The 15656-nt window shown below is 30.6% G+C and overlaps 1 protein-coding gene across 2 annotated transcripts; it reads right to left on the bottom strand.

The window, feature by feature from the left end:
* LOC143052334 (uncharacterized) lies at positions 1-3203 on the bottom strand. Of its 2 annotated transcripts, none has more exons than XM_076225340.1 (4): positions 2247-3203; positions 1975-2064; positions 1707-1779; positions 1-1187 (listed from the first exon to the last, which is right to left on the bottom strand). In XM_076225340.1, the coding sequence occupies exons 1-4, from the start codon at positions 2568-2570 to the stop codon at positions 1021-1023; spliced, it is 654 nt and encodes a 217-aa protein (XP_076081455.1). In that variant the 5' UTR covers positions 2571-3203; the 3' UTR covers positions 1-1020. The 2 variants fall into 2 exon arrangements, with proteins under 2 accessions (XP_076081455.1, XP_076081454.1); XM_076225339.1 differs by having other exon boundaries at positions 1-1401; positions 2247-3201.
* Between the last annotated feature and the right edge of the window lie 12453 nt (positions 3204-15656).

Genomic DNA, 15656 nt, shown 5'->3' with positions numbered 1-15656 from the left:
TCAAATACAAATACTTTATTCCATGAAACAACATAGTAAGTTTCAAAACAAATCAAGTTTTCTGCACTATTTATATAACAATTGTAAATAATATAAACAAGAGAACTATCAAATGAAATTTGGTTATAAAAAACTTACATCATTTGTAATGCACCATTTTTTTTCACATAAAACATGTTATAGAAAGCACCATGACAGCGGTTACAAATCAAGAATTTTTATATATTTATCTCTAGGTTTAACTTAATCATATAGCACTATAAAAAGTAATAAAAACAAAAGAAAAAAAGTTTAAGCAAACACAATATGATAAAATATGCGATAATATGTTGTAATTAAATTTGGATGCTGTAAATTCTCATATGAAAAAATTCCAAAGATGAAAATGATGATAAAGTAAACATAAAAACAAAAAGTTCTCCAAACATTATATACATATATATATTATTTACATATATACAATAATACCAATCATATTTGTTTTTTAATTTAATTTATTTCTATTACAAAACTAAACATATGTAAATGGAAAACTAAAAAGAATAATTTAATGAAAGGAATAGATTAATAATGAACTTTAATACCAGAGAAAGTAGATTATTTAATGAAAAGAATAGATTTATAATGAAATTTATGGTTTGAATGAGCATGAAACATATAAACTAAGGTGAATTTATAAAAACAAACTACATGTATACTACTATTTACAATATAATAAAATGAGAGTAGAGAAATGCGAGTATAATCAAAATCTTTTCTTTAATTAAAATAAAGTGTAACTAATCCAAATAAATCAAATGAAAGAAAATTGAAAAGTTTTGGTGATATAATTTTTCATAATATAAGTAGATTTGTAGAATACATCCTCATCAGTGATTATTAAAATTTAGATAACAGTGTATAAATAAGTTTATAAAATTTAGAAAAAAGATTATAAAATTTAGAAAAAAAAAAATAAAAAAAATATAAAATTTAGAAAAAAAATTTAAAAAATTTCATAAAATTTAAAAGTTTAGAAAATTAATCATAGGTTAGTCTCTGTGGCCGAATAGATATCCTGTTTGATCTTCTCAATATTCTTGGTGGTTGTTGTTGTGCTGGGGCTACTCGTCTGTTATTTTCACGTGGTGGAAAAAAATAATTTATAATTTCTTGAAGCCTTTCATAAATTGCGATGAGGATATATTCTACAAATTAAAAAGTAGTAAATACAGAGATAGATATTAACTTAAACAGTTTTTTTTGGTGTATTAACAAAATCTGCAATTTCTATTTCGGATAGTGAATCTGCATCGACATTGAAGGAGAATTGGTGTTGGCGGAAATTGGTTTTTGCAGTTCTCTTCTTTTTGCAGATGCAAAATAACATCAGCGACAAGAGCATAACACATGCTAGAGATGCTGTAAAGATAAATTTGAATATGTCACTTACTTTAAAAATTATAAAATATATTGATATATATAAATAGATTAGACCATTGGTTTTTCTGTTTGAATTGTCTTTATAGCTTACTGTTTGGTGTGAGCTTTTGCTCTGTGTTGAAGGTCATACTTTGATCTATAATACATTGGCACTCATACCGCATCTTTTTCTTATTTATAAATAAGTGTTTTTATTAGAACATGTATATATTTTTATTTTATTTATTTATTTTATTTTTATATTGTTTGTCAATCAAATAAATAAATTAAATTTAGATACTTACCAAAAATCATTATAAGAATGATCTTAATATTATCTAGACCCTTGTCTTCCTCCTGTGCATGTGGTGTTGACTTCTGAAATAAAGAAATAAAATCATGTATTTCATGAAAATGTTGATATTAAAAAATCTTATCCTTCACATTTTAATTTGTTTTTAAGCACTATACTATAGAGAATACAAATTGACTCGTTCATGTACATGTATTTCCTAATAAAAATAGAAAACAAAACGGACGTTTTAATTAAAAAAATATCAGATAAATGCTTACCAGTTGTTTATCAGTGGTGCCGATTGACAATGTGGATCCTGGTGTTACTCTTGTTGCTGCTGTTGTTGTTGTAGAAGCTATGACTCCATTCTGTAAAAAAAAAATATACATAATGTAAGAAATGTTTTACACAATAAAATTAATAAATAATATATAAGATCTGCTCATAGTTTAGGTTGTTTCTAGTCACTTTACATATAGAGACAATACTACGTGATTACTTTAAAGCTCTTATTATTCTGTTATTCTTTTCTAATTTCCTATATACTTACATCACAATGTATACCATTAACAATTGTTATTGTTTCTGGTGCTGCTAAAACATTGCTGCATTTAGAATTTCCTTGTTTGATCTCAATTGAATGCAGGTCTCTATTATTTGCAAGGTCCAATTGTCCGGCAACAAAAAATCTTTCGAATACGACTTTCTTTACATCTAGTCGGATTCTGGTGTTGTAGAGCCCTGCTCCAGTCCATCTGCAATGGAGAGTATCCCCCTCCACTGTGCATACATCTCTCAATTCATGCGAGCATGAAACAGCTGACATTGTGAAACAAATGATGATGAATATAAACATGGTGTTGATGGGTGACATTTTGCAAATATTTTGAGGAATTAAATACCCGGATGAGAAATAAAAACAATAGTCTAATTAGGGAATAAATTAGGGGTAATTAATTCCGTGATATATGGTTGGGATAAGAGTGGTAGATGGATAAGGTTTAATTAATGTTTGAGTATGGATTGTTTTAATAAATAATAATAATAGTTTTTACAATATACGCTAGGGTTAGGGTTAATTAATATATTTTCAATTCTTATTCATTTTTGTTACAAATGAAACTTAAAAGTTTTATAAAATTTCTTCTCTCAACGCGAAGTCATTTAATCTTCTATTTTTTCAGTTTTACTTTTAACTTCTTTATCCAAAATATTAACAATTTAAATTGTCTATATGTTAAATGCGATGGAAAATAAATCAAAACATTCTTTTATAAGTGAAAAAACAAAATTTTCATTTAATATTATACAACAGTTATATTATGTAATTTTCTTGACGTCTGCAAAATGCAACGTGTGAAAAAATCAAAACAGTCTTTTATATTTCTACAAATTTTAAAATCCAATATTTTGATATTATTCAACAAATATATTATACAATTTTGCTAGCGGGAACAAATTTTTGTCAACGTGGCAAAAATATTTGCTGCTGCCACACAATATATACTACTATTTTGTTTCTTACCTGAAAATTTTAAGTTGAAAAAATTAGATTTTATCAATAAGCGTTTGATGTACAAGTTTTATGAAAATATATGTTTACAATTGAAATACATAACAATAGCAACTTAGTTATTAGAGAGTAATTAATGTCTCTGATGTTGATAGTAGTTCTTGGTTCTTAGAAAAAAAAATGCATTATAATGTAGTATAAATGTACAATTGTGTATTCTGATAAAGTCACAAATAAATCATTCACTGGAAACAGATTAGTCCGAAAGGTATAAACATAATTTTCAACTGTTAATATTCCGGTTCGAATTGTCGAAACACTGTCTTTGTCTTTGGCATGTTGTAATGTCGAGATGTTGATGTTTGATGTCGGCTTGTAAAGGTCGTACAACATTTATTGACGGGCCTCAACCAAATATTATAACAAAAAAGATCCCTTTCCTTTCTTTTTGGATACTCTCAAGTGGATGCCGATGAACTTATTAATTTTGTTTTTATAAATGAATAATGTTTTTAACTCGGTTATGTCTGTAGAGATGTTAATCCAGAAAACGCTTTCTGTTCTATTGAGGTAAACTCATTATTCCATAGATAAAAAAAACAGTCTACTGTTCTAGAATATCCTTTAAATATTTTGACATTTCAGAACATATATTTAAATTTTAATCTTTTATGGGAATGTAGGTTTTTCAATTAAATGTTTCTATTATATCGATACTGTATCAGTTTTACAATGTCTATAGCGATGTTAATCCTTCAAACGCATTTTGTTCTATTGAGGTAATCTCATTAATTCCCGATTTTTTTGGAAACCTAACAAAAAAACAATGTTTAAACTTTCACCAGTCCAGACATATAAATCCATGTACAGGTATATTATATAATTTGTTTAAATTTAAAAATACAGTCTATTGTTCTAGAACATTTTGACATTTCAGAACCTATATTTAAAGTGGGTTTTTTGTGTGGAATGTATGTTTTTTCAATTAAATGGTTCAATGGCATTGCCTCATCTATCATCTGAACTAGTAATAATTGTTTATATGATTAAATATGTTTTTTAGTCTGTTTCTCTAAAATTGGTTACGATATCTTATTTATTTTTGTACGATTATTATTGTTCAAATCTAATATATTGATACTGTATCAGTTTTACAATGTCTTTAGAGATGTTAATCCTTCAAACGCATTTTGTTCTATTGAGGTAATCTCATTATTTCCCGGATTTTTGGGGAAAAAAATAAAAAAATGTTAAAACCTTCACCAGTCCAGACTGACAAATCCATGTACAGGTATCTCAAATATATTATATAATTTATTTAATTTAAAAAATACAATCTATTGTTCTAGAATATCTATCATCTGAACTAATAGTAATTGTTTATATGATAGAATATGTTTTTACGTCTGATTCTCAAAAATTAGTTGCGGTATCGTATTTATTTTTGTACGATTATTATTGTTCAAATATATTATATCGATACTTAATCAGTTTTACAATGTCTATAGAGTCTATAGAGATGTTAATCCTTGAAACGCATTTTGTTCTATTGTGGTAATATTATTTCCCGGATTTCTGGAATCAAAATAAAAAAAAAGATGTTAAAACCTTGAACAGTCCAACCTGACAAATCCACGTACAGGTATTTTGTGCACTGTAACTTATAACTGAAGAGGGTGATGTATCCCTTTATTATTCAATTTTTAAAATTGATGACATGTTATAAATGTACGTAGGAGGTTGTATTGTCCTACCTGTTAAAGTTGTTGACACAGCTGCTGTTACTCCTGCTACAATTCCTGCAGCTGTTGTTGATGATCCTATTGTGGATGTGATAGCAGTCACAGTTGAAGCAATTGGTGTCGTTGTAGAAGCTGTAGCTGAAATTGGTAACTTAGGATAATGAGATGAAAAATGTTGTGGAGTTTGTAGTCGATTTGTAACAGATGCCGGTCTTTTAGCAAACGTGGATGGAAAGGATGGCCGGTGTACAATTTACGGTCTTAAAGGAGTTATATGGCAGGGTAGGTTGTCCTGTACACAATGAAAGAAAGTGATTTTTGGTTGAATGAATGGGCAATGACTTGAAGAAAGGCTGGTCTTCGACGTAATGTATTGTGGTGTCGTTATCACAATTATCAACTAGATACGACGGTGGATGATCGGCTTTGAAGCTGACATCCGTTGTCTGATTTGGTAAAAAGGTCTAGATAATCGAATGCCGACTCAATTTTGCACTGGATTTCCTGGTAATAACTGGATGGTGTCTTCCCTGGTTTTAGTGGTTTCTTTCCATTATTAAACATTGTCCTCTACCATTCTACAATTATATGAAGAATTTATATTGTGTTACGATTTGTTGTGTTTTGGTGTTGTGGTATATTAACCCGACAATTGTAATGCCCTTTGGCGCAATCTGGGGGAGGCTCAAGGTAGTAGGCCGGGACAACAATGGCAAAGAAAAACCAAACTAAAATATCAAGTACTTCGCTATTAACATTATAGCGGCTTGATTACTTTATATACTAATTTGTGCGTGTCATGAGCCCTAAGTTATCTTTTATCTTTATCTGTAATTGATAATGCCTACATGTAATTGACCATTGTCCATAGTTTATGACCTAGTTTGTTAACCTTTATCAAAAAAAATTAAGTAACATTTGTACTCTCAGAAAGTCACTTAGAACAGCGTGACATTTACTTGAAACAAAAGTCTATTTGTTGTATCTTATGTTCACCAATTAAACATGAAAGTTTGGCTTTAAAGTATATAGCAGTTAAACAATAATTGACTATAAAATATTTTTCACAGAAGATTTTACATGTATAAATTAGTAACTATATGAAATCAAATAAAGTACATTTTTCTATTACAATAATCGCTCTCCCTTTGAAAAGGAGATTGTTCCACCAATCTTAATTACTAACACCATGAAATAACAAACAATAATAAAACAATATTTTTCTTTGTTTAGTTTTGTTTTCATATTTTTTTTAATTTTTTTTTATAATATATATAGATATGTAATACAATAAAATACACAATGAAAAAAATAAAACATAAAATACAATTAAATGGATATATAACATAAATCAATGATTAAAAGGCCTTCAAATATTTACAGATGTACTTAAAGATACTTAATTAAATGACTATTTTAGGAACAATGATCATTATAATATATCATTCAATTAAGATCTAGTTAACTTTCCATGACGTTAACGATTTTCCCTTTCATGCTTAAACAAGGGACATTTTTTTCTTTTTGTATAATCTATACACATACCACAATGACAGCGATGATTGCATTTTATTGGTATACAAGTTTTTCGCGCACTTGAAGATAGGAAAATTGAGGATAGTCTTAAATGAAGGGGGAATCTATATGAATGTTATACTCTGTTTCAATATTGTAAAAAAAAATAATATATGAGAAACTTTGAATAAATAGTAAATATAATATACTTATCGATTGACAGAATTTAAATTTAACGAAAGTATCTAAGTTGTCTGATGTATTGCTTGTGTAACATTTCATAATAGGAAATATATAAACTCATAAAGGGGGTAAATCATTATATGGTATATCCAACTCTTCATTTTTAAATAAAATTTCTAAACAGTCAGTTTGAAGAGATGAATAATTGAATGGATCAAAATTGATATCAGCTAAATAATTTGTGGCTTCTAAATAATATATATCAGTATGGTTATTACATAATTTGTACCAGAGCTGGGACGGCGAAAAGGTGGTAACGTCTTTTAGCATATCAATATCTGAGAAAATAGAAAAAAACAATATTAGTATAAGGTAGAAGGGTATACATTAGTGTTGCGATTGTTTGGTTGACCTGGAGGATCACTATTTGTTGCGAATCTATTGTCATTTTTAATAGGACATTTAATGTTATGATGAAGTAGTATGACATAAACAGAGAAAGGATGTTTAAGTATTGACCTTAGTGTGCATGCTTGGAAAATGTTCAGATCGACAATTTCAGGTACCTGAATGGATAGATAAGTATTTTTATTTCGAACTGTAAAATTTAGATAAGACATATGTAATTTTGGCCTAATGTAATTTACAACAGATAAATTATCAATAATGTTTGGAAGTTGAATATCCCAGTATGTTGGACATAGAGGCATGGAATAAATTGGAATACAAACACAATTGAAACCTGTTGTTATTTCTAAACATAATTTAGTATTCATATTTGTTCTTTAAGACCAATACTTTCAACAGAAGAATGACTCTGTGAGAGTTGGTCTTGGATCTTTACATGTTGTGGGGGAACTAGTCGTGGACAATGCCTTGGATGGTACATGGCATTGCTGCCGCTGTAAAGGCAAGCCGCCGGGCTTTGTTGCCGATGTAGAGGCAGGCCGGGATCGACTGACACCTATAAGTTTCAAAAATTCAAACTTTGACGTCTCAAAGCAGAATTTCTACTTATATAGCAATCATTTAACTGATGTTATGCCAACGTGGCTTTCTTTGTCACGATTTATTTACATAATACCTACTATGATTACTGTCCGAAATAAGGTCAAAATGTTGCATAATTAAATGTTCCATATATAATAGAGAGGTCAATTTGACTTTAGTGATAATGAATAATCTTTAAATGACCAGAGAACTGGTTGCGTTATTCTACTGTAGACATAGTTATTAACAAAATCATTACCTTTCTTATTTAAATAAAATTTAATTAATATTTGTAACTTCAGCTCTGTCCAAAATGTGTGTCAAATATCTGTCACAATATTTATATAAAAAAATAAATAAACATACATTAACAATAACACAAAAAAACACTTTTTAAAAGTACAAACAGAATAAAAAAAAAACATTTCCCTTATAATATAAAAGTTAGGATGTACTGTGAAAATTCATGGTTCGTAGTTTGAGCAAAATTTGCATGTTCGTGGGTTTTTAAATTCTTTGAATATTTTTACAGATAAAAAATAACCTTTTGATGTACTCACAGTTTCATGAAAATATATGTTTACAAATATAAATACACAATAATATAAATTCAATATTTTGTCACTGATGTTGATAAAAGTTTTTCTCGTATAATAATATGTTCTTTGATATTCAGCTGGTATCGTAGTTCAATAGTGTATTCTGATTATTCACAAATAAATCATTTACTGGAAATATATATAATAAAATAGTCCGAACGGTAAAAAAATAATGTTCAACTGTAAATCTTTTGGTTCGAATTATCGAAACACGTGCGTTAGTCCCTTGCATGCTGTAAAGGTCTAGATGTTAAAGTTGGTGTCAGCTTTGAAAAGGTCCTCACCATATATTATAATAAAATTAATTGGCTGATATTCGTATTGTAGATGTTATTGTTGTAGTTTGTTTGTCTGCAGAGTTATTTCTTCTTTGTAGACCCATACTCTCAACAGAAGAAGGACTCTGTGAGAGTTGGTTATTTGTTGTTACATGCCGGGAAAAACTAGCCCGACATAGATGCCGCTGTCAAGGCAGGCCGGGATCGACTGACACAAATTAGTTTCAAAATTCAAACTTTTTAAATAAAATAAATAAAAACAAAAACGATTCAAAACAGTTACAAACTACAATAAAGTAGAACAGATATTATCAATTATTTCCCTAACAGAAAACAATAAATAATTTGATAAACTTTATTTATGATTACTATTTATTATCTTTATTCTATTTAAACTTATTTAAAATATTTTACTTTACATCTTAATACTTTTTAAATCATGACTTACCTGTAAGTTTCAAAATTCAAACTTTGACGTCTCAAAGCAGAATTTCTACTTATATAGCAATCACTTAATTGATGTTATGCCAACGTGGTTTTTTGTCGCTATTTATTTAGAAAAACCTACTATGGTTACTGTCCGAAATAAGGTCAAAATGTGTAATGTTTCATATATAATGGAGAGGTCACTTTTAATAACTTTTAAATGACCAGAGAACTGTTTGCATTATTCCACACTATACCTATTGGTAAACAAAAATCATTACCTTTCTTATTTAAATAAAATTTAATTAATAATTGTAACGTTAGCTATGCCCAAATGTATGTCAAATATCTGTCACAATACATTTGTAAAAGTGAATTTTGTCAAAAGCGTGTATCTGCGTCCGTTAACTTGATCTGTAACATCAAAAGTAAGTTGAATACTTGTTCAAAGGTCTGATATTACATTCATATTTTGAAGAGTAACTTAATAAAATAAAGCTCGAAAATCAATTACAAATTCTTGGGAAATTAGCTTTTATTTCTTGCTTTGCCTTTTTTTTAGTTTAAATAGTTTTAAAATTCGGTTTTAAAGCGGAATTACATGTTGAGTTAAAACGGGTTAAATTTTTGTTCCAAATTTGAAAAGGTGTTTTAAAAATGCTCCTTTCCATGTCATTTATACCGTCTCAAAGCAGTTTTGTGCTAATTCGGAGGATTTTACCATGTTATGGGATATTCTGTTCAAAAATCCTTTAAAAGGTTTTAAATTAATTATGAAAGTTACCAACCATTTCGACCTCGAGGTGGTAACAGTATTTACTTTGTGAAAGTGCAGCCGTCTGTCCAACATCCTACAATTAAACAAAATACGTAACTTCTGTTCCACCGTCTCAATATTCTTCCCTTCTTCGTCTATTCCTCTGAACTGCATCTTATATATTTTTAAAACGGCTATTGTTCGAGAATATCCTTTAAACAAATATCTCTTACAGTCAATACTTTAGTTACATTTTAGATACTCTTCATGACTTAAGTAGTTAACCAAGAATTCTCAATATCTGATTTCTTACAAGTTTACACACCCAACTTGTACTCATTTTATTTTGTTATTTATGTATTTGTAATTTGATCCGCATAAGACTGTATTAAATCATAATTGTACTTTATTGTATGCCCCGATGGGATCATGATCAGACATTAAACTATTCTATTCTATTATATCATATTCAATGTGTCCCTTCATAATTAATTGAGGCAAATATATTGTAAATATAATGGATATTGTTACATATCCAGATGCCATATCAAATAAATATTATGGTCAGGGAAAACATGTATTATGTTACTGTCAAATGTATGACAGATGGTGAAAAATAACAATACTCATATTTAATAAAATTAAAATATTTAGTTTCTCTTTAAATGCTCATTTTTAAACTTAAGATGTCTTCAAATATGGATATTCAACATGCACATCCACAAGGTTACGCCTTAATCCGTAAATATTTTATTATTATGAAACATTAAAACAACTAAAAAACAATATTTAATAAACTCGAATTTATTAAAACTGAACTAATCTTCTCAATGTAAGGGACAACATCAAAAGATCAATGTAAGATAAAAAAAAACTTAATTCAAATAGTTTGGGGGTGGGGAGGGTTGAACTGCTGCAAGAATTGGTTATCCGACATTGATTTTTACATATATTCATATGGGTCAATCAATTTTTCCCAAATTAAGTTAAGAGGGGGGTAGGGGGGTCAGTGAAAAAACTATATGAATTAAGTTTTTTATCCTTCATTGAACTTTTGATGTCGTCCCTAACATGTAATGGAAGATGATGAATTTGAACTTTTAAATATGGTTTATGTCTATCTTGTCGTCAATTAAATACGTCTTGGTTACGCTTTTAGTCCGAATGAAAACAACAAACAAAATTGTAAAAGTAAATAACATAGTGTTGATTGTTATGATAACATGTATTTAAAATGTACTATCCATGTCAGATATAGTTTCATGTATGTGAAATTATTGAAAAATAAATAAAATTGATCTACACTTTCTTATTAATTAAGTCATATTTAATCACTTTCATAATTGTTATATATACAGAGTCATATGGAGCAAACATTTCTGGAAGTATGTTTTCACAGTGCTCATACGAAACTGGTGGTGGAGTAATGGCTTCATACTGCTATGAGAATCTTAATCGTTTACTCCATACTTGGTCATCTGCTGCTGATGTTTTCGGCCTTTTAAAGGGAGTTCCTGTATGTTTATATCCTCTAACCTGGGAAGGGGAAAACATTGAAGTTGATTCTAGTTGATACATGGATTACTCCCCCCCCCCCTTCCCCCCTTTTCCATTGTTTTTTGTGGATAATTTACGACTTCCTGACTTTGCAGTAAATAAAACACTTGCATTGGTGCCCCCATTGGTAAACAGGGTGAAGATTTAGTAGTGCAACACCTGCACAAACAACTCCTCAACTAAAAAACAATATTTAATAAACTCGAATTTATTTAAACTGAACTAATCTTCTCAATGTAACATGTAATGGGAGATGAATTTGAACTTTTAAATATGGTTTATGTCTATCTTGTCGTCAATTAAATGCGTCTTGGTTACGCTTTTAGTCCGAATGAAAACAACAAACAAAATTGTAAAAGTAAATAACGTAGTGTTGATTGTTATGATAACATGTATATAAAATGTACTATCCATGTCAGATATAATTTCATTTATGTGAAATTATTGAAAAATAAATAAAATTGATCTACACTTTCTTTTTAATTAAGTCATATTTAATCACTTTCATAATTGTTATATATACAGAGTCATATGGAGCAAACATTTCTGGAAGTATGTTTTCACAGTCCTCATACGAAACTGGTGGTGGAGTAATGGCTTCATACTGCTCTGAGAATCTTAATCGTTTACTCCATACTTGGTCATCTCCTGCTGATGTTTTCGGCCTTTAAAAGGGAGTTCCTGTATGTTTATATCCTCTAACCTGGGAAGGGGAAAACATTGAAATTGATACATGGATTACTCCCCCCCCCCTTTTCCATTGTTTTTTGTGGATAATTTACGACTTCCTGACTTTGCAGTAAATGCAACACTTGCATTGGTGCCCCCATTGGTAAACAGGGTGAAGATTTAGTAGTGCAACACCTGCACAAACAACTCCTCAACTAAAAAACAATATTTAATAAACTCGAATTTATTTAAACTGAACTAATCTTCTCAATGTAACATGTAATGGGAGATGAATTTGAACTTTTAAACATGGTTTATGTCTATCTTGTCGTCAATTAAATACGTCTTGGTTACGCTTTTAGTCCGAATGAAAACAACAAACAAAATTGTAAAAGTAAATAACATAGTGTTGATTGTTATGATAACATGTATAACAATTCATGTCCAGTGCCAAAATGACACTGCAATAGCTAGTTGAACTAATATCGGAATCATGAATTTTATTCGGATAACGCCCTAGTAATTACAAATATTTTTGAGAGATCATTTTTTTACTTATAGTGCATCAATCTTCATACCTCATTAATTCCATACTATGTAAGGTTGGGCCAGTTAATATAAATTTTGACCTGTGTTTTTGGAGGGATTCTTTCTTCCTAAGTTAACCTGATTTTACGAATTTGCATGTGTTATTAATTTTATATGCCATTGCATTTTGTCCGAAAATGTATAGTCTTATCTATAATAAAAGTGTACAAACAGAAAATGGAGTGAAGTTAAAAGAAAATGACAAAGGGTGTTTCCAAATGTGTTATTAAAAAATCTTTGGGACATGATATGTATAAACATTGTTTATTCAATGAAAGTGAAACTGTAAATTCAATGCAATGCATTCGTTCACGCAACCATGAACTATATATAGATGAGGAAGGGGAAAATCTCTTTCACGATAAAAGGTTTTGGAAAGATTCATTTGGACACTACAAGAATAAGAAGAATATCTAAATATTATTAAATTATATTAAATGTACTATCCATGTCAGATATAATTTCATTTATGTGAAATTATTGAAAAATAAATAAAATTGATCTTCACTTTCTTATTAACTAAGTCATATTTAATCACTTTCATAATTGTTATATATACAGAGTCATATGGAGCAAACATTTCTGGAAGTATGTTTTCACAGTCCTCATACGAAACTGGTGGTGGAGTAATGGCTTCATACTGCTCTGAGAATCTTGATCGTTTACTCCATACTTGGTCATCTGCTGCTGATGTTTTCGGCCTTTTAAAGGGAGTTCCTGTATGTTTCTATCCTCTAACCTGGGAAGGGGAAAACATTGAAGTTGATTCTAGTTGATACATGGATTACTCCCCCCCCCCTTTTCCATTGGTTTTTGTGGATAATTTACGACTTCCTGACTTTGCAGTAAATGCAACACTTGCATTGGTGCCCCAATTGGTAAACAGGGTGAAGATTTAGTAGTGCAACACCTGCACAAACAACTCCTCAATAGGCTTTAATTATGCAAAAGCACTCATTAAGACTTTAAACACTTGACGTGTGTTTTAACTTCTTATGTCACACATTATTTTGATACTAAATTTTATATTTCAAACTGTCTAATTGTATTGATTTTGTGGATATTGATTGTACCTCTTAGCTTTCCTTCACACTTGTTCAAAATGACCTGTAACTTTACAAAACCGACAAATTGAATTTTGTGCAGGGCATGATTGTCTATTTAAACAGTAACTACCATATCATTGACAAGATGAGCTCGATGGACGTTAGTAGTTCCGTTGCTGAAAAGTGGTCTTCGGTCGTTGTTGGTAGTTTTGCCTTTGGTACGGTCCATTCGACTGGTTGTTTTTGTGGGCCTGTATGGCTGACATTTCGGCGACGCTACTGCTGAGTTTGTCCGTCAACATGGCCGACAGTCTGTGCTTCATACTTGCTATGTTGGCTACCTGCAAAGTTAGATTTTCGATAGGTTTTGCCGTCGTCATCTGGACCGTTTTCTCCGCAATCGAGGCTGCAGCCAAAAACTGTTGATGGGTCTTTCGTACCTGAGGCATAACTATTGCTGCTAGATCTGGCCTCAATCCTCCAACTAGCATGCTCACCAGGATGGCTTCTAGGACATTGCTTTCGGAAGTTTGCGCCAGAATTCTGTTTATGTAGTCATTGACCGATTCCGACTTGTTTTGCTTGATGTGCTGGAGGCTGTATTCGAAGTTTTGTCTCTGGAATCGCTCCAAAACGCCTCCTTCAGACGCTACAGGTTCCTACGAACGCCTTCCTCCAGCGAATAGAACCAGTCTTGCACAGTGCTGGATACATACAGTGGGAACACGCCAACTGTTTCGCTCTCCGTGAACCTGTACAAAGTGCAATATTGCATGAATAGACTCCAAAACTTGATTGGATTTTCGTCTCTTCCCTCGAACTTCTGCAGGGTCACATTTCCCATGTGTTTTGATCCCCGAGATTCAGGCTGGGACGCCTGTGGTACTTGCGGCTGCAACTGGTTAAGCTGCATTTGTAGTTGAAGCTGCCTTTCCAAGTTTTGAACATGCAACTTTAACTGCTGCTTTTTCGGGTCCTCTTGTTGTTGACTCATAGACACTTGGTCAGGCGTGGACTGGCTTGGCGGCTGTGCCAACGGCTGAAATAACCTTTCCGTCAATGTGCGGTTCTTATCAGTCAGGGACGTGCTTTTGGCAGGTGTAGTCCCCCCTGAAGCTTCATTTTCCAAGGTTGTTTTTGCCGCCGATAACGGACTAGGGTTAATGGATTCCGGTATCGTTGATTTCACCGGTGTTACTGGGATTTTTGACAAATCTTTTTCCGTTTTCTTACTCCTAAGAATATAGTCATTCGTCGTATCTTTGTCGTAAAATGCTTTTAATCTTATAATTTTTCTCTGCAATATGGCAAATTGCATGTGATACGGTGTCGAAAATTTTAGGACTAGACCGACAGCCAAAAGTTAATCTTACATAATAATAATAAAAAAGACTGCTATTTGAAGCAAAATAAAGGCCACTGGGATGGCAAGTAAGGACAAATTTTGAACGCATCTGAGATGTCGTATTTACAAAATGTACTGTTTCTACCTAATTTTAGAATAATTCTTATAGCATCATCAATTTAAACATAAGACATGGAACATTCTTCTTTATCAATCATGTCATTAATACTTAGAAAGTTGTCATTGTCATGTGGAGATGAAAGATCTAAAATCAAACGTTTCTTCCCAGAATATTTTCCTTCAGCAACCCCAAGTGGACTAACTCTATAATTTTCAAAAGGTTAGGACTGAAAAGGTCCATGTACAAAGCATTTTTGGCATTCATTTTTAATTAACTCTGATACAACTTCAACCTGAGACCTTGCAGAAAAAATATTTTTAATGTTCCATTTACAAATATTGTTGCTTTTTTAAAAGAAATTGGAATTTATCATAGAATATAAAAATGTTATTATATTTAAATCGATTTTAATTTTTATCACGTTATTTTACTGTTGATTTTTATTTGTATATACTCAATTTGCTTTAGTCAAGAATTTTAGTATATTGAAGGACTTTTTGTCTTATTTTAAAAATATGCTTTAAATTATAAAAATATTCGAATTAGCTCTCGCCGCGATATAGCCTTTTTGTGCTAATGCGGCGTAAATCAACCAACAATCAATCAATCAACTTTAACCTGTTTCTCTCTC

This window comes from Mytilus galloprovincialis, chromosome 11 (genome assembly GCF_965363235.1).
Source record: "Mytilus galloprovincialis chromosome 11, xbMytGall1.hap1.1, whole genome shotgun sequence".
NCBI classification, from domain to species: domain Eukaryota; kingdom Metazoa; phylum Mollusca; class Bivalvia; order Mytilida; family Mytilidae; genus Mytilus; species Mytilus galloprovincialis.
Note: the sequence above shows the minus strand (reverse complement) of the source record. Positions and strands in the feature narration are given on the sequence as shown.